The 20764-nt window shown below is 43.1% G+C and overlaps 1 protein-coding gene across 1 annotated transcript in view; it reads right to left on the reverse strand.

The window, feature by feature from the left end:
• Positions 1-3704: 3704 nt before the first annotated feature.
• LOC121871670 overlaps positions 3705-20764 on the reverse strand; it is a 35991-nt gene continuing 18931 nt past the window's right edge. Inside the window, exons 7-12 of the mRNA XM_042374083.1 lie at positions 19765-19840; positions 15227-15276; positions 11936-12008; positions 8466-8523; positions 5617-6096; positions 3705-4280 (exon numbers count right to left, since the gene is read on the reverse strand). Of these exons, the coding sequence (XP_042230017.1) occupies positions 5620-6096; positions 8466-8523; positions 11936-12008; positions 15227-15276; positions 19765-19840 (734 nt within the window). The 3' untranslated portion in view covers positions 3705-4280; positions 5617-5619. The remainder of the gene's footprint in view (positions 4281-5616; positions 6097-8465; positions 8524-11935; positions 12009-15226; positions 15277-19764; positions 19841-20764) is intronic.

The raw sequence follows: 20764 nt of genomic DNA on the forward strand, positions 1-20764 counted from the left end.
AAGCTAATCAAGACTTTTTCCTGTAACCTTTGTCCCGATAATACTGTCCACATTCCTGAGAATGTGGACAGTATTATGTTAACAGAAAACCTCGATATATTGATATATCTCAATGCCACAGTAAACAAAACTATTATAGTGTCCCAGAAAATGTCCCTACCTCCCTCCAGCTAGCAGTGTTTCAGGGAGGGACACACACACATATTGTTACGCCGTCTCTTAATTTACTTTAATATCCAGGTTCTAGGCGCAACCCAAAAAAAAAAAAGTGAAGTAAATCAAAAGGGAATAAAAATAAATAAAGTAAACCTTTAAATTTAATTAAATTAAATAATAACAATAATAAAGAGCCACATAGGCTGTCACAGTAAATTGATTCACTATCGAAACTTTTAAGACACAAATGATACTAAAACATCGAAACATCAAAAGAACTGCTTATATATATAGAATAAAAATAAAACACTGGATTACGTTAACACTGCATAAACATATAAAATAACTAACACTGAAATTAACTGTCGTGAAACAACACTGAATTACCTAAATGTAACTAAGCAAGCACTGATGGATACATAAGAGACATAAATAGGTACTCACATAAATATACCACATTGGTGGCGACAGGAACAACACAGAAATAAAATAAAGTATAAGAAACAGGTGACGGGTGTCACTTAAAAGAACGTGAACTGAATGACAAGGAGGACTGGACTGAACTCCGTCTGCTGGTGGACCACTATATATAAGGTCGGCTCCTGCCAGTGGGACCAGCCGGTGAAACATGGGTCGTTTAACGATGCAGATGGTCGTTAGAGAAACAAAGAATGCTTGTTACAATACTAAATGAAGAAATAAGATGGGCTTGAACAAATAATAACAGTTAAAACCTTAACAGCACAGGGTAAGGTGACTAGATTATATAATAGTAAATATAACACATCATTACAGGAATAATATGGAACAACATGGAAGCATGTTATAAAAAATAATAATAGAAAAATACGACACGGTCGTAACAATATATATATATATATATTACCACTGGTTGGCTAAGTTTATATACAATTAAAACTACTTAATATACATACCACAATATAAGAGCATATTAATATCCATGGCTTTACAACACTATAAAGACATACTAATATGCTTGACTTTATACAACATAAAGGCACGTGGTTGTATATAACAGACTTTACATAAGATGATCTACAAGTAAAACATTAATTAGGCTATAGATCACTTTGGGTGTGTCCAGACAATATTATACTAATCACAAAAATAAGAATCTGTTCCAAAAATCTTTAAAACTATAAAGTGTGAAAATCAATACATTATATGAGTGCCTGTGAGAGGGTACATAAGGTGCCAATACCCAGTCTCGAGTAAAAACATTACATACTAGATAATTAATGAGTCAGGAACGAACAGTTAACACTGAGTAACGACGTGTCTTCCCCTGGTCGTATAACCCACACATTAACTTCTCTTAACTCTCAACATTCTATATAAGACAAATAACATTACGAAATAGATCAAACGTACAGTACCGTGTTATGATCACTGTGCTGGCAATATCCGCACCTAGAGGCCTCCAGTCACCACTTGTACAGCAAAAATAACGAGTTTATTGATCTGTAGGAAACGCAGAGTGGAAGATTTAACAGCAGTGAGGAGAGAGTCTCTACAGTAACACTCTACTACTACCATAAAGAGTATACTGTACAGGAGGGCGGCCCCTACGTTAGAGGAATATATATATGTGTGTGTGTATGTGTGTGTGTGTGTGTGTGTGGAAAAACCGCCATTCAAGTACACATTCATTCACAGTATAGCGCCGTTCATCATTCGCCCATGTTATTACAAATAGATTCGAGATGATGTCACCAGCGCAGCATCGTCGGAACAGAGGACAAACATCTCAATAGAAATAAATAGTTCATAGGGTGACAGCTGTTATATTTTAGTGTATTTTGTTCTACGTCTTTTATTGAGTAAGATAATAATTGTAGCAGTGGTTATTTGAAGTTATTATCAAGAGTAACCGCTACCGCTTGGTTTCTCAGAGCTCCTCCCACTACTGTGTGACGTCAATGACAAACTGTGCTATATATACACAAACCACTTCGACCTAGAATAATCAGCAAAGACATCATACAATTATTTCCAATTTGGTTAATAAATTCAATACAGTATCCTAATTTATGTACGTAAAGTGTAGGTTAAGTTGCCTTTTACTTTCAGGGCGACCCCCCACCACTGGGGTGGGGAGAGACTTATGTCACTTTATCCCTTTGAGATGTATTAATGTTTTTGTATCTCAATAAACGTATCAAGACACCCCCAGAGGCCTAGATGCTGCTATATCCTGATTTTTGTCATCAGCATCTGCAATTCAGCAAACAATGTACCAAAGTATTCGATTATGTGAGTTATATTATCTAACATTTATGGTAAAGACCCTCCTTTCATTGGCCCTTTTCCCTTCTTTATTATCACGATTCTTCCTCTCTTCGTCTTTACTTCATTCTACTTTTTAAATCAGCAATTCTTTCTCCTTCACGCAACACTTAATATGCTCATACCACAAACATCATAATGGTGACTCAGTTGTGTGAAGCACAGAAGCGTGGCTGCTAGTTATAAGGATGTGGACTCAAATTCTGGAACGGGGTGGTAATATCGACTAGATATACCTAGATTTTGCCAAGGCTTTCGACAGTGTGCCCCACGCAAGGCTGAGAATTAAACTGGAAGGGTCCGGGATTCGGGGAAGTGTCCTAGCGTGGATCGGCGACTTTCTTCATGACCGCAAACAGTGTGTGGTGATTAATGGCAGTATATTGGGCTCGTTGTTGTTTGTTTGTTTCATAAATAACATGCCAGAAGCTATACACTCTTCCATGTAAATGTTTGTGGATGATGCCAAATTATTCAGGGAAATTAAAAACCAAACAGACTGTGAAGAGCTGCAGAAAGATCTCTGTGAGCTTCAAGAATGGTCGAAGAAATGTTGCAAAAATTCAATGTCATTAAGTGCAAGAAGATGCACTTAGGTCGTACCAAAAGTAAGGAGGCGTATCACATGTCACAACAGGACAAAGAAACAGCATAAATAGAGACCGAATGCGTAAAGGACCTGGGTGTGTATGTTAACAATGAACTGAAGTTCTCGGGCCATTGTGAGAAGGTGAATCAAGTAACTAAACTATTTGGTCTTATAAGAAGGTCGTTCAGATATCTAGACGGTAACGATCTTCAAGAGTGAGGTACTTCCCTGCCAGGTCCACGAGATAAGCTAGAGACTGTCTGGTGGCCCTCCTTTGGACAATTAATGACCAAAGGAGGGCCACCAGACTCATGCCTGCACTACGGCACCTCAGTTACCCAGAGAGATTAGAACCCCTGCAGCTACCTAGCTTGTAGACTGGCAAGGGAACACCCAGTGGAAGTTTATAAACATCTCAAAGGGCACTACTCAGTCGAGTGTCCGTCCATGCCTGAAGCTGGCCACAATTCAAGGTTGAAGAGGTCACAAGTCTAGAAAATTGTGAGGGCAAACTTTTTCGGAGCGAGAATTGTCAGCTCGTGGACCAATGTGCCAGAGTGTTGTGACGGCACCGAGTGTGAGCTCTTTCATAACCAGATTTGACCAACACTGGAGCAGGTTCAGATACATTCAGGAGCCAGTGCATGCCCAGTACTTGCCCATAGTGCGTAACAGAGACAAGCGGCTAACGAACCGATCAGTGGCGAAGAGGATAAAGGTAAAAGAAGCTCACTGAACACAAGTGGAGAGTGACTTGAAAAATACAGGCTCGCCGTCAGACGGTGTAGAGCAATTTAGAACGATCGGGTATTTGTAGAGCAGCTTCAGGACGGTGTAGAGCAATGTAGAACAATCTGGTACCTGTAGAGCAGCTTCAGGACGGTGTAGAGCAATGTAGAACAATCTGGTACCTGTAGAGCAGCTTCAGGATGGTGTAGAGCAATGTAGAACAATCTGGTAGTTGTAGAGCAGCTTCAGGACGGTGTAGAGCAATGTAGAACAATCTGGTACCTGTAGAGCAGCTTCAGGACGGTGTAGAGCAATGTAGAACGATCTGGTACCTGTAGAGCAGCTTCAGGACAGTCAGGATGATTGTAGAGCAGCTTCAGGACGGTGTAAAGCAATGTAGAACGATCTGGTACCTGTAGAGCAGCTTCAGGACAGTCAGGATGATGGTAGAGCAGCTTCAAGTGTTGAGGAATAGTGTGGAATGACACAGGGACGTCATCTGGAGAGTGATAGTTAAGGATAGTTTTACTCATAATTTGACCTGGATTAAAATTTACAAAGTCTTTGAAACAATACATCATAATTACTCAGGCACCAAGAAAGTCCCAGAAAATAAATGTAACCTTATCACCTCAAATAAAAAAAAAATGAGGAAACCTTATGGGTAGCCAAGTACGCCTCGCCCTTTGTTTCCGTTGCCCTTAAGGACGCTTATATAGGAAATTCCAAAATATTGCTCTTCTTACGAGACGATTATCGGTATCTAAGGCTCAAAATCATTTTTTTTACATGTTACTCCGACCAGAGCAGTTTAAACAACAAAGGATCTTTATGGAATATGCAACTGAGAACTTTGTCGGCTCTTCTTAGTTAAATTGCTTTCCTGTTTTTAGTCTGTCCATAATTTTGACAACACATCAATATTATTATTATTATTACTACTACTACTACTACTACTACTATTATTACTACTAGAAGCAAAGCCTAGTTATAACATACCATTAGGCTCCCGTTTAGAATGAAGATACGAAAGTTTTCTGGGAATAATAGTGAACCCGAAGATTCATCACCCAAACTTATTTCACCTGATGATTAAACACTCTAACACTACCTGGTGGGGTGGCATTATGTTAGGTTAGGTGATGATTCAATGCAGTTCTCTCTCTGACCCCGTGGTTCCGTTGCCGCTAAACTTTGACGTGAGGACGGTGTACTACAAATCTTTCTGACCACTTGGGTTCTGTACGTTGGAGGATGAACACAATGTACAGCAGTTTCGGTTCGGTTGTCAAGGATTCGTCCATTGTGTCATTCTATCAACGAGAAAGGGGGCAGTGGTTTTTTTTTGTGTGTGTGTGTGTACATGCCTACATTGGGAAGACGCAGCGGGTGAGAATTTACACCAAACACTCGCATCTGCCGCGTCTAAAAGTTTCTAATATGCGTTAAAAATTTTAGGTGGAAAGTTCTTGTCAACTTTTAATAGTGCAGTATATAGAAAAACTGAAACTCAAAACAACGTTAAGTTAATGCTGAGTTAAATTGAACTTAATAGAAGACAGTTACACGTAAAATGATTGAGAAAATGCTAGAAAAGAAAAAAGATAAATCAGCTATGAGGTTTGGACAGTAATCATGACTTGGGGTATTGACACAAACTGGTGCTTCTTTACCGAGATAAAGAAGCTAATTACTGCAGTTGGAATGTGATTATTATGATTGTAGATTAACTTGAGTGCACAGGCGGGTGGTGCTGTACACAACCTACTGTAATTTCCCACTAGTGCGGTTCAACACAAGTTTCACCACTTATTACCGTACAACACAACACTTACTAATTATAAAGTTGTTCGCTCAAAGGATCGACGAACACGAGGAATGTTCTGGCTGATTTGCCAGTCTGGATGGTCTGGGTCCCTGAAGGCTTCACTTGTGGGTCGTAGGTCCTCCTCCGAGCGGAAGAGGCGAGACTCTATAAGGTTAGGACGAAGGTTAACTCTGGGCAGCATCACTGGACTCCCTAGTCTCCCTTGAACGCCGGCCGTACTCCCTTGTCTCCCTTGGACGCCGACTGGACTCCCTAGTCTCCCTTGGACGCCGACTGGACTCCCTAGTCTCCCTTGGACGCCGACTGGACTCTCTAGTCTCCCTTGGACGCCGGCCGGACTCCCTAGTCCCCCGTAAACGCCGACTGGACTCTCTTGTCTGTCGCCGCGGACGCCATGTGTTGGAGTTTCTCGGCGCCCATCATCGCCTGCCTGCAGCACCTCGGGGTTCCTGGTGAGGGTCCAGTAAGCATCGTTGTAGTTCCCGCTCTGCCAATGGGAAGTAACAGGGAATCATCTGTTTAATGGTGTTCTTCATCACCACAAACAACATCATAACTTACTAAGACATATTACCATGCACCAGAGTATAGCTTCACCAGTAACATAATTATGCACCAGAGTATAGCTTCACCATTAACATAATTATGCACCAGAGTATAGCTTCACCAGTAACATAATCATGCACCAGAGTATAGCTTCACCAGTAACAATCATGCACCAGAGTATAGCTTCACCAGTAACATAATTATGCATCAGAGTATAGCTTCACCAGTAACATAATTATGCACCAGAGTATAGCTTCACCAGTAACATAATTATGCACCAGGGTATAGCTTCACCAGCAGTCATTAAACATTGCCACATTATCAACACTGCGTCTACAACTTAAATGAAAGAGCTTAATACAAATATATGCTAAACTAATTTTTCATTTATTTTCCCTTAAATAATAAACACTTTTTTCGTTTCTCACATTAAGAAACAGGTTTTATAACTCTACTACTCCGATAACTAACAGAGAAAAGTTATTTCATGAGATTAATCTTTCGTCTCTTCGCTCTCGATTGTGTGAATCCCTCAGCATAGCCCAAAGAAAAGCTCTCGGTCAGTTCTCGCTCCTTTACGACAGCCCGTTACTGACTCTTATCACGTCCATCAGAGTTTCATGCAAGGTGACGTGTGAGAAGGTGTTTGACTCATCTTACTCATCCATGCTATGAGTCACCTGTGTTTGATTCATCTTACTCATCCATGCTATGAGTCACCTGTGTTTGATTCATCTTACTCATCCACGCTATGACTCACCTGTGTTTGACTCATCATTGATATAACATTTTGTCTTTGTTACAGAAATTCTCGTTATTGTTAATGTTTTTGTTATTGTTATCGTTAACTTATATGATAATTTCATTGTTAATTTTAATGTTTACATCATAACCAACATTCATGTTAATGGTCTGTAACTTGACTGAGGTGCTGAAGACTTTATGGAAGGGTACGGAATTCGGGGAAATGTCCTAGCGTGGATAGAAGACTTTCTACATGACCGCAAGCAATGTGTGGTGATTAATGGCACGAAATCGTCATCTGTACCTGTAACAAGTGGGGTACCGCAGGGTAGTGTATTGGGCCCGCTGTTGTTTGTTTGTTTCATAAATGATATGCCTGACGTTGTACACTCCTCCATACAAATGTTTGCCGATGACGCCAAGTTATTTCGGGAAATTAAGAACCAAGCGGACTGTGAAGAGCTGCAGAAGGACCTCTGTGGGCTCCAGGAATGGTCGAAGGAATGGCTGCTGAGATTCAATGTCACGAAGTGTAAGAGGATGCACCTGGGGCGTACCAACGGTAAGGAGGCGTACCATATGTCCCAACGGGATGAAGAAAATGTACTAGTTGAGACTGTGTGTGAGAAGGACCTAGGTGTGTATGTTGACAATGAGCTGAAGTTCTCGGGCCATTGTGAGAAGAAGGTAAATCAGGCAAATAAATTATTGGGTCTTATAAGAAGGTCGTTCAGATATCTAGACGGTCCGTCCCTCGTGACGATCTTCAGGAGTGAAGTGCTTCCCCATCTGGAGTACTGTCACCCCATCTGGTCCCCGAGATATGCTAGGAACTGTCAGTTGGTTGAAAATGTTCAAAGGAGGGCCACCAAGCTGGTGCCTGCACTTCGGCATCTCAGCTACCCTGCGAGATTGGAGCGCCTGAACTTGCCTAGCTTATACTACAGACAGGCAAGGGGGGACCTAGTTGAGGTTTATAAGCATCTCAGGGGGCACTACTCAGTTGAGTGTCCTTACTTGGAGCTGGCGGACGCTCGCCCCACAAGGGGTCACAGCTCAAGATTGAAGAAGCCGCAAGTCCAGGAAAACCGTGAGGGCAAACTTTTTCGGAGTGAGGGTTGTAAACTCTTGGAACAATCTACCAGAAAGTGTTGTGACGGCACCGAGTGTGAGCTCTTTCAAGAGAAGACTTGACCAACACTGGAGCGGGTTCAGGTACATTCAGGAGCCGGTGCATGCCCAGTATTTGCCAACAGTGCGTGACAGAGACGTGACCGATCGCCCGGGCGGCTAGCGAGCCGACCTTTTGGTGAAGAATATAAAGGAAAAGAGTCGTGACCGATCGCCCAAGCGGCTAACAAGCCGATCAGTGGCGAAGAGGATAAAAGTATTATTATTATTATTATTATTATTATTATTATTATTATTATTATTATTTTTATTACAAAGGGACTGATCGATGTCATGTTGAGTATTGCATTGGAAACTAATTTATATATACACACACACACACACACACACACACACACACACATGTAAACAGAGCTACAGACAGAGACAACTTACCGTGTAAAATTCAGCGTCACTCCTGGTATCGGAGGAGAGAGTCTCACAAGCTGTTTGTCTGAAAACAGGAAGGAAGGTTTATTATTTGTTTGTATATTCTGAGTAATAACGACCTTCATAATGTACTATTAAAAGCATCTGTTGTTAATTACCTCATTTTTATTGTTAACGATTTAATACTGGGATCACCTGGAGATAGGGCCTCTCTCTCTCTCTCTCTCTCTCTCTCTCTCTCTCTCTCTCTCTCTCTCTCTCTCTCTCTCTCTCTCTCTCTCTCTCTAGGGTTGTTTCACCTGATGATTAAAACCCTTAATAGTGCCTAGAATGTTAGGTTAAGTTAAGTTAGGTTACTGTTAAGGTTAGGTTAAGTTTAGGTTACTGTTAAGGTTAGGTTAGGTTAGGTGAGGTGAGCTGGGGGAAGGGGGGCAGGGCTAAGCTCCAGATGATACTGAAGAAACACCTATTATCTACAGTCAGGAAAATAACATAAACTACCAGATTATGCAAAGATGAGAACTGAACAAAAGGATCAAGACCAGCTTGTCTTAGATTAACGGGTGAATGATATCTGAGCAGGGAAAAAGTATATTGTATCCCCGTAAATCGTGTGGCTTGGAGGTGATAACGTGAGGTAAGTTGTGGGGTGAAGCAACCAAAAGCACAACGAGTCTTTGACCTTTATAAGTTGAGGTGTTGGAGGATCACTGAGTTGGTACTGTTGGCATCTGAAGGACTAGGTGGCGTTTATGGCGGAGGATGTTGTAGAATTTCATTTGAGGGAACAGTGAGCATCTGGCGACAGAGCTGGTCATATAATGTTTTGTTTTGTAGAGAAAGAGGGAGTGAAAGAAGACTAGAGGAAGAAGGGGACTGATAATTATTGGGAAATTGAAGAAGTTTAGTTGGCGGGCTGATCGCCTTGCCACTGACTAAGCTGATAGTGTAGTGATGTTATGCATTGGGCCAGTTCTTGTGGGTGATTTATATGACCTACCCTAGTCAATACACAGGTGTTCTGGGGGCCATACTTAATATGGCAGCAGAAAACTACAGGTCCATCAGCCTAACATCCCATATATACTAACTCTGAGGGACGCCATCACCCAACAGCTGACCAAACAGTCTTATCAATGTATCACAACAAGGTTTCATGGAAATAAAATTCATATTTGACAAGCTTAATCACATTCTATGAAATGGTAACAATGCGTGGACCAAGGCTCACTAATGGATGTGTTGTACAGGATTTCTCCAAGGCGTTTGAGAAAGTCACACATGCATGACTAGCTTCTAAGATCCAGGCACATGGCATCACAGGCAAGACTGTGATGTGAATTAACAACTAACTCAAAGACGCAACAGAGTGTGGTAATAAATGGAGTACATTCTGAATGGAAAAAGATTCTCAGTGGAGTACCACAAGGCTCTATTCTTGGACCCATCCTGTTTGTGATCTACATAAACGACATAGATGAAAATATATCAAGTCACAATGTGAAGGTTAAGGACGACATGTTGTCTTGGTCGTCATATATTTTATTGCCTGCATGGTCAGCTATACTGTGTATGGTGACACGGTGAGGCTGGTTATCTTCCAGTCACTTGACCTGGCTCTAGATCTCCCCTGGGTCACTATATGTTTGTAAGAGTTGTTCTACAGTTTCGTGGTGGCTTGATAAGAGTGTTAAAGACAGCGTATGATAGGTAGATCCTGAGTGGCGGGAGGTAAGTTGTTGCTGTTGTGATTGATCCGGTGAAAGTTTCTGAGTTTAATATCTGGGTCAACTTGGTTGTACTGGCTGGACAAACAGAATTTATTGGTTCTCCAGTGGAGAATGTTATCTTGTGTTACATTCAGTGTCTTACGCATTGGTTTATGTTTGGTTTTCCCGTCGCTCGTTTAGTTGTACTTTGGGTGACAAAACCCTTCCTCAGCCCTCTCTCTCTCTTTCCTTCTCTGGCCCCCATCCTCTTGGTCCCATCCCTCATCATGCTCACTACACAGTGCGCCATCTGTTGGACGATTACAGCACTTCCCTCAGTTGCTTCGTTATTCAAACCTCAGGTGATTCAGTCACATTGTGGCTGGCTGAGGGAAGGAACTTTTGTCCACCATAGTACATCCATTTCTTATCTTGCTGGGCGTCTCGCGAGTTGTCAGGTGGGTGTAGTCGTCGCGAGCACATTTTTTTTTATTGCTCGGTAGACGATTGACTAAGGGACGTGGTTGTCGTTGTGTCCAATTTATCTTGTCTTCGGCAAAACACCGTAGACACGTAGGTATATTTCTTCACCTGACACGTTTCTTTGGATCAGGGAACAGGTGTTGCCTCTGGTGTGTGTATGTCAGTACCTGTGTGCTTAACTTCCATTTCATCCGCTGGTTCGGTTTCGGTCAGGGGTTGGTTAGTGTAGTTATCTGATTCTCAGGTCTCAGGTTGTTGTTGTTGGTGAGTGGAGGAGGGGGGGTTGATGGCTGCTGGTAATTCCATCTCTTGTTTCGATTACCTTCTGCCACTTAACATTGTGTTTGAATGCTATTTCTGTCAGCTTCCGCTTTGCATCCCCCATCCACCGCCCTTCGGTTTATGACTTTTATTTTCGCTCTGACATTCTTAGTCACATATTTTTGGGTGGGACGCAATAGATCGGCGACTTTTATAGGTGTAGCCTACAGGACGGTGCCAGGTCCTAAGTTCCCTATGCCAGCAAGAAAGAGAGAGGAACGGAAAGTACATTTGCCTCTCTGTTTTGGTTGAAGGTTTTACGGATCACAAGGACAGTTCACCCCCAAAGACAGAGGTGTGGTATGGGGAAAGGAAGAGGTTAGGTTGGGTTAGGTTAGGTTAGGTTAGGTTAGGTTAGGTTAGGTTAGGTTGGGAATGGCGCACGAGTGTGTGAAGACATCTGTTGACCTTGACGAGAGGGATTTTATTTCTATCTACAAAAGACTCAGAGTATTGTTTTGAATCTCTAGAGCCAGTGTCAACATCACCACTACCTGCATACAATTACTAATTCCAAGAAGACTAGAATGTTATCTCCTCTGTGTTATCACTGGTGTATCATGAAGGTTAATTCCAACATGAACCAACTTTTTGATAACATTTCATGACCAGTTATGTGTAATGAAAATCTACAGAAGCGCTTAAAATCGTGTCTCAACTTATGTATACAAGATGGTAGAGTCACTATGTACTGTAGTTCATTATTATACTCAATAGTCGGGTAAATAAGATAATTAAACAAATATCAGTAATATTAAATCAATAAAATGAAGTTAATAAGAGTGTACCTGTCATTTACTGGTCCAAACTGCTAAAAGTTCCTCATATATTGTACACCAATTTGTTTAAGATGACGTGAGAAGACTAGTCCAAATAAAGGGAGACTTACCGTAACTGCATGTATTACCCAGAGTCAGGCATCTACCATCACCTTATACTTGGTGTGTACAGTACAGTATTTACCTTCTTCTGTAGATGAAAGTGGCGACCAGTAGTGCTATGATGATCACGGCGCTCACCACTATCCCGATCACCACTGAGGAACAAAGAATATAAGAGGATGGTAGGCTAAATGAGGCCGATTGTCCTTGCAGGGAACTTATAATGAATTTATGTTTTGAAAAACTTCTGAACAAACCTAACATAATCTAATCCATTTTAGGCATTATATTGCTATCTTATAATAAGATAGGAAGTTATCTATTGAAAGAAGGGATGGCAAAATTTTATCTTATCGTAGAAAGTCGCCCAGAGGTAAACATCATCCACTCATCCCACCAGTCTTCAATGTTGCGCCCCCTTTCCCCCAATGTGTGTGTATACAGTATATACAATATATATATAAAGAGAGAGAGAGAGTGAGTGTAGTGAACCACCGGCGAGCCAGGGAGACGTGATCACGGCCATGACCTTAAAGCCGAGTCATTGGGTGTTGTTGTGTGATATGATAAGGTTGAGGGAAACAGGTACAATACATGTACGTTTGGAGCTCACATAATGTCTAAAATAGTCATAACACACTGAGACACAGACTGATACTGAAGGTGTTAGCCAATGATTAAACCTTGCCAGGCCGGGGCACAGTATATCTTGGGGCTGGTCTCACGGTCACCCCCGGAGCTTGGCTACAGTGAGTGAACAGTCTACCAACAGGGCCGTATTAAGCTACAGGGCCGGGGCACAGTATATCTTGGGGGCCGGTCTCACGGTCACCAGCTTGGCTACAGTGGTGAACAGTCTACCAACAGGGCCGTATTAAGCCTTGCCAGGGCCGGGGCACAGTATATCTTGGGGGCCGGTCTCACGGTCACCCCGGAGCTTGGCTACAGTGGTGAACAGTCTACCAACAGGGCCGTATTAAGCCTTGCCAGGGCCGGGGCACAGTATATCTTGGGGGCTGGTCTCACGGTCACCCCCGGAGCTTGGCTACAGTGAGTGAACAGTCTACCAACAGGGCCGTATTAAGCCTTGCCAGGGCCGGGGCACAGTATATCTTGGGGGCCGGTCTCACGGTCACCCCCGGAGCTTGGCTACAGTGGTGAACAGTCTACCAACAGGGCCTGTATTAAGCCTTGCCAGGGCCGGGCACAGTATATCTTGGGGGCGGTCTCACGGTCACCCTGGGCTGGCTACAGTGAGTGAACAGTCTACCAACAGGGCCGTATTAAGCCTTGCCAGGGCCGGGCACAGTATATCTTGGGGCCGGTCTCACGGTCACCCCGGAGCTTGGCTACAGTGAGTGAACAGTCTACCAGGGCCGTATTAAGCCTTGCCAGGGCCGGGGCACAGTATATCTTGGGGGCCGGTCGGTCCCAGACAGCTGCAGTGGTGAACGATACCAACAGGGCCGTATAAGCCTTGCCAGGGCCGGGGCACAGATATATCTTGGGGGCCGGTCTCACGTCACCCCGGGCTTGGCTACAGTGAGTGAACAGTCTACCAACAGGGCCGTATTAAGCCGCCAGGGCGGGCACAGTATATCTTGGGGGCCGGTCTCACGGTCACCCCTGGAGCTTGGCTACAGTGAGGTGAACAGTCTACCAACAGGGCCGTATTAAGCCTTGCCAGGGCCGGGGCACAGTATATGTGGGGCTGGTCTCACGGTCACCCTGGGCTTGGCTACAGTGAGTGAACAGTCTACCAACAGGGCGTATTAAGCCTTGCCAGGGCCAGGGGCTGAGTATATCTTGGGGGCTGGTCTCACGGTCACCCCGGAGCTTGGCTACAGTGAGTGAACAGTCTACCAACAGGGCGTATTAAGCCTTGCAGGGCCAGGGGCACAGTATATCTTGGGGCGGTCTCACGGTCACCCCAGGGCTTGGCTGTGAGTGAACAGTCTACCAACAGGGCCGTATTAAGCCTTGCAGGGCCGGGGCCAGTATATCTTGGGGGCCGGTCTCACGGTCACCCCGGAGCTTGGCTACAGTGAGTGAACAGTCTACCAACAGGGCCGTATTAAGCCTTGCCAGGGCGGGGCACAGTATATCTTGGGGGCCGGTCTCACGGTCACCAGCTTGGCTACAGTGAGTGAACAGTCTACCAACAGGGCCGTATTAAGCCTTGCCAGGGCGCGGGCACAGTATATCTTGGGGGCCGGGTTCGTCACCCCGGAGCTCAGGTTGTCTGAGGTTGAGTAAAGAATCTCTTGTCTCCTGACTTATTTACAGTTGAAGGTTATATTAATAACTGTACACCGTCAGAACATGTACCGTCACAGCTGCCCACACACCCTCCACAGACATACACCGTCACAGACATACACCGTCACAGACATACACCGTCACAGACATACTGTACACCGTCACAGACGTACACCATCACAGACATGTACCGTCACAGCTGCCTCACACACCCTCACAGACATACACCGTCACAGACATACTGTACACCGTCACAGACGTACACCGTCACAGACATGTACCGTCACAGCTGCCTCACACACTCACAGACATACACCGTCACAGACATACTGTACGTCACAGACATACTGTACACCGTCACAGACGTACACCGTCACAGACATGTACCGTCACAGCTGCCCACACACCCTCACAGACATACACCGTCACAGACATACTGTACACCGTCACAGACATGTACCATCACAGCTGCCCCACACACCCTCACAGACATACACCGTCACAGACATACTGTACCGTCACAGACATACTGTACACCGTCACAGACATACTGTACACCGTCACAGACATACTGTACATCGTCACAGACATACTGTACACCGTCACAGACATACTGTACATCGTCACAGACATACTGTACACCGTCACAGACATACTGTACACCGTCACAGACATACTGTACACCGTCACAGACATACTGTACACCGTCACAGACATACTGTACACCGTCACAGACATACTGTACACCGTCACAGACATACTGTACACCGTCACAGACATACTGTACACCGTCACAGACATACTGTACACCGTCACAGACATACTGTACATCGTCACAGACATACTGTACACCGTCACAGACATACTGTACACCGTCACAGACATACTGTACACCGTCACAGACATACTGTACACCGTCACAGACATACTGTACACCGTCACAGACATACTGTACACCGTCACAGACATACTGTACACCGTCACAGACATACTGTACACCGTTACAGACATACTGTACATCGTCACAGACATACTGTACACCGTCACAGACATACTGTACACCGTCACAGACATACTGTACACCGTCACAGACATACTGAACACCGTCACTTACTTCTCAAGTCCAGGGAGCATTTTTCCTTGGTGAAGTACCAGTGAGAACACCTGTAAAGGATAATACGTGTGGTTACCTGTATAGTGATATTCTGACGTAATGTTTATTATTATTATTATTATTATTATTATTATTATTATTATTATTATTATTATTATTATCATCTTATTTATATTATTATTATTAGTAGTAATATTGAATAGCCTCGACTTAACCCCAGCAGAAAGGTCACTCACTCCTTGCACTCCCACCGAGACAAGTAAAGTAAACACCAACGAACTAAAGGAAATTCGACGTTTCATTATGACAGAAAAGCAGTGCACGGCCAAAGTGATAAACTGCAACAACTGATGCAGTAATTGTCAGAGAACTTGACCCCAAAAAGTAGCCATAGCGCAGGAGGTGGGCGCCTCGGACTGGCCAACAACATTATCGATAAGGGCAAAAGGTTTCAGCCTTAATAAATAAGAATTTCCAGATGCCATTGTTGCTCTAAGTTAAGGTAATAAACGTACGGTAGGCCAGTAGAAGGTTTGCCCTCCCGATGCGTGTGTGGTTCATCTTATGACATTGACCACGCCATGGTGTGTAAGAAAGGGAGCTTCGTGTGCATGAGGCATAACGAAGTAAGGGATCTAACAGAAAATATACTGAAGGAAATCTTCCACGACGTCATGGTGGAACCGCCCCTCCTTCCATTGGACGGTGAGAACCTCTGTCGCAGGACTTCAAACACACCCAACAAGCCCATGTGGACGTAAGCACTTGAGGATTCTGGACGTGGGGACAGCGAGCGTTCTTTGACGTCAGGATATTCTACCCCCTGGCCGCCTGTTACCATAACTTGTCTCTTGAGGCTGTACACATGAGGAACGAGAACGACAAGATCAGGGCATTTGGGGAGAGAATTCTCAATGTGGATGAGGGCAGCTTCACTCCTCTGGTGTTCACAACCTCTGGTGTTCACAACCTCATGGTATCGAGGGGAAAGTTTTAAATTGGATAAAATCATGGCTCACCGATAGAACGCAGAGGGTCAGCGTAGATGGTGTTAAATCTGAGTGGGGCCGTGTAACCAGTGGGGTTCCCCAGGGGTCAGTACTAGGCCCACTCTTGTTCATAATCTACATAAACGATCTAGATACTGGGATCAGCAGTGACATAAGCAAGTTTGCGGATGACACCAAAATAGGCGGCAAATTAATTCAGGGCAGGATGCAAATGCATTACAGGAGGATCTAAATAAACTGCAGGGGTGGTCTGAAAAATGGCAAATGAAATTCAACATCAGCAAGTGCAGCGTACTTAATATTGGAAGAACAAATACTTATAATGTATACAGCCTTAACAACATCAACCTAGAGAAGTCGACTTGTGAAAGAGACCTAGGGGTACTTGTAAGCCAGGACCTACGGCCTAGAAAACAGTGCGTTAATGTTCGAAAAAAGGCAAACAGAGTATTGAGTTTTATATCTAGAAGTGTAAGTAACAAGAGTGCAGAGGTCTTATTGCAACTATATCTTGCGCTAGTCAGGCCGCACCTCGATTATGCGGTTCAATTCTGGTGCCCCTATTATAGAATGGATATAAATTAACTAGAGTCGGTGCAGCGAAGAATGACAAAAATGATTCCGGGACTTAGAAACCTTCCATATCAGGATAGGTTAAAGAAACTTAACTTGCATTCCCTAGAAAGACGAAGAGTGCGGGGAGATATGATAGAAGTATTTAAATTGGGTGAAAGGAATCAATAAAGGGATATAGATAAAGTTCTTATAATATCCGAGCAGGATAGGACTCGGAGCAACGGATTCAAGTTGGATAAGTTTAGGTTTAGGAGGGAGATAGGAAGAAACTGGTTCACAAATAGGGTGGTGGACGAGTGGAACAAGCTTAGCAACTTCGTAGTAAGTGCGGGAACTCTGGAAAGTTTCAAAAGGAGGCTAGATAGATTCATGGATGATAGAGAGTGGTAGTAACTCTCGACAGGAGCTGCCATGCACAGGCCAACCGGCCTATTGCAGACTCCTTAATTTCTTATGTTCTTATGTTTACAAGGGGTCCGCTAATCTGTTCCCTACACTATTTCAAGACTCAAAGGAAAATTTCATCCGGCCGTGGGGATTTTGTTTTCTTTAGTTTATTTATCTTCTTAAGAACATCCTCTTTTCTGATAGTGATATTTTTTAATTTCTCTTCTTCCTTTCCCTTAAATATCAGTTCCACCTCTGGAATTTCATCACAAATTTCTTCTGTGAAAACTGATAAGAAGTAGCTGTTCAATGCTTTGCTTATTTCTTCACTGCCATATATCACTTCTCCCCTCCCTGACTTTAAAGGCCCAACTTTGTCCTTGACCTTTGTCCTATATACCTGGAAAAATCCCTTGGGATTCGCCTTGGATTCTCTTGCTATTTTGATTTCATAGTCTCTCTTTGCTTTCCTTACATTTTTCTTAACATTCCTAGATAGTTCATTATACCTATTTCTGAGCTCCTCCCCTCCCTTTAATTTCTTATATATTCCTTTCTTTATTCCTATGTCATGTTTAAGTTTTCTGGTCATCCACCTTGGCTCATTCTTATTTGACCTAATTTTCTGTATGGTATATTTTGTTCTTGTGCTTTATGTAGTATACTAGTGAATATATTATAGTCATGATCAATTGTTGTGTCATCCATGACCTCACCCCTTCCTACTGGGGACTGACGTGACTGTTCCCAGGTGACCTCACCTAGGTACCTTCTTAACCCCTGATAATCCGCCAACCGAAAGTTTGGGACTCTGACCATATTGTCATTGTTTTTCGTTTTCCCAATTTAGGGTGAACCTGATTTCTCTGTGATCACTGTTACCTAGTTCTTCCCCTACTGTGATATCTCTGATAATATTTTCTTTATTTGTTAATACTAGGTCTAATATATTGTCACCTCTGGTAGGTTCTGTAATTAGTTGTTTCAAAAAATTGTCCTGTACTGCGTCTAGGAAGTCTTCAGATTCATAGTCACCCACAATGTTGTCCCAGTCAATATTTCTGAAGTTGAAATCCCCCATAATGCACAGGTTGTTATATTTTGCTGCCCTACTCATTTCCTGCCATATGGGCTGAGCTGCTTCTTTCCCAAGACTTGGGGGCCTGTAAATCACTCCCATAATTAGTTTTTCTCTTCCTTCCGTGATTTCTACCCACCCTTACCAGCGTCAAACTTTTGAAAGACCAGTAGGATCACCTGAAGACTTACCCACCTCACACTAACCTAACCTAACCTAACCTTATTCCTACAAATAGTGTGTAAGCTTGGGTGGAGATTCTTCAGTTCATCCAATAAGTAAACTTCCTCGACCCTCTCCACACGCCGCGCTTACGGGTGAGTATAAAGAGACAATATCACCCGGATGTACAGTTGGAAACGTCCAAGTCGTCAATAGAATATAAAATATGGAAGGTTTTAACTGTTGTCGGGCGGCCAGCGTGTCGTTATCTTGCCGGTTTACCGAGAACACTAGAGACTGACTGATATGTGTTGCATTTGATAACAGGAAAAAAGGTTTGATAATGAAACTGTTACCAAGAACCTAAATACCTACAAAAAAACATAATAACTACAATGTTTCTTCTCGTCTTAGACCACATTAGGTACAGAGGTGTCTCAAAAATTTTACACACACCGTATTACTGATTCTCTTGTAGATCGTCGTGAGAAAGTTTATGGCAGTGTCTATACATTTTTTTTGAGACACCCTGTATTTGTCTTGTAGGGCGGGAGAGAAGGACACTGCGCTACATTACTGCACTTCTACAGAGAAACTTGTAGAAATAGTCTCGTAGGTAGAATGTGATTAGAAGTTAACAAACCTTACCTAGGTCTTTGTACACACACGTAACTTGAATTTTATAGTTTAGAGTACATGTCTTGCCTGATTACCTAGAGTACGACGTTTTAACGCCTTTGGGTTCGACAACTAATCCCCTTGAGTACGACGTTTTGATTAACCCAGCTGAGTACGACGTGTTAACCTTCTGAGCACAAGATCATACAAAAAGGAATCTCATCGTCTTTGAAGGGTTCACATATCGCACTAAAGGGGTTAAGCCGTGGCACTCAAAGTATTAGAGCGTCGTATTAAAGGGGTTAAGTCGTGGTGCTCTATTTGTAACACTTCAGGACCTCCTTGTGTACTGTCAGCCCCACCAGTAGACCATCAGCCCCACCAGTAGACCAACAGCCCCACCAGTAGACCATCAGTCCCACCAGTAGACCATCAGCCCCACCAGTAGACCATCAGCCCCACCAGTAGACCATCAGTCCCACCAGTAGACCATCAGCCCCACCAGTAGACCATCAGCCCCACCAGTAGACCATCAGCCCCACCAGTAGACCATCAGTCCCACCAGTAGACCATCAGCCCCACCAGTAGACCAATAGCCCCACCAGTAGACCATCAGTCCCACCAGTAGACCATCAACCCCACGAGCAGATAGTTAACTCCGTCAGTAGACCGCCACCTTCGCCAATAGAAAAAGAGAAAATGCTTACTTGCAGAAAGGGTCGTAGAAGGGCGACTCCTGAGCACACTGACCGCCGTTAGCACAGTAGTTGGAGGCGCACGGTGCTGTGGATAGAGTGGAATGGCTCTTAGTATATTTATACCTCAGTAAAGTACATCCTTAATATACCCAAGACTTGTATATAGATGTAGTACCATTATATATATACTGTACCTATGAATTAAATTAAGCTAAAAGTACAGTTTGTTTGCAATGTTGTGATAAAGATGAACAAGGCTGCACATATCGCCACAGTTGAAGGAAGGGAGTGCAGTATGTTACGTCCACACTCTCAAATACACACATTTTCAAAGACCGGGAATAATCAAAGTGTTTTATCAGAATCACAGACACGAAAAAGAAAGTGCGGGAAATATTATTCTAAAATTTTACAACACATGTATTGTAAGGTAGACGACGAGTGTATAGACGAAGGGATATTTACGTATTTATCATTAAATCCTTTTAGTGTATTAACTTTCATAATTTTGAGGGAAAGATTATTCGTTTAACAATAATAATAATAGTTTGAATATTCCTGTAATTATAATTGATAATAGCTTTTTATACCAGCGAAATTTGTTGTGTACAACTTATCAGTTATCTATTTCATCAAGCATCAAAATTTACCAACACTTCACAGACTCAGTTAATGACACATATATGTTAACACTGTACAACTGCCTAATAGTGTTATACAAAAGGTGAATAATTACAGTTCCACTAAATGAAGGAAAGCGATTCACGGGGGAAATGCACCATACTTTTTGTGTAACGATAAACTACAAAATTCTAAACGTGTCATATTACCCGCCCAGCATACCAGAATGATAGAAAATAATACGGCTACAGGCAGGAGCAGACTGGGCTCTAAATATTTACCGGTAAATGCACTGAATAGAGTGCATATAACACAAAGAACACAAATATAACACAAAGAACACAAATATAACACAAAGAACACAAATATAACACAAAGAACACAAATA

The sequence above is a fragment of the Homarus americanus genome, unplaced genomic scaffold (genome assembly GCF_018991925.1).
Source record: "Homarus americanus isolate GMGI-L3 unplaced genomic scaffold, GMGI_Hamer_2.0 scaffold39675, whole genome shotgun sequence".
Classification (NCBI taxonomy): Eukaryota; Metazoa; Arthropoda; class Malacostraca; order Decapoda; family Nephropidae; genus Homarus; species Homarus americanus.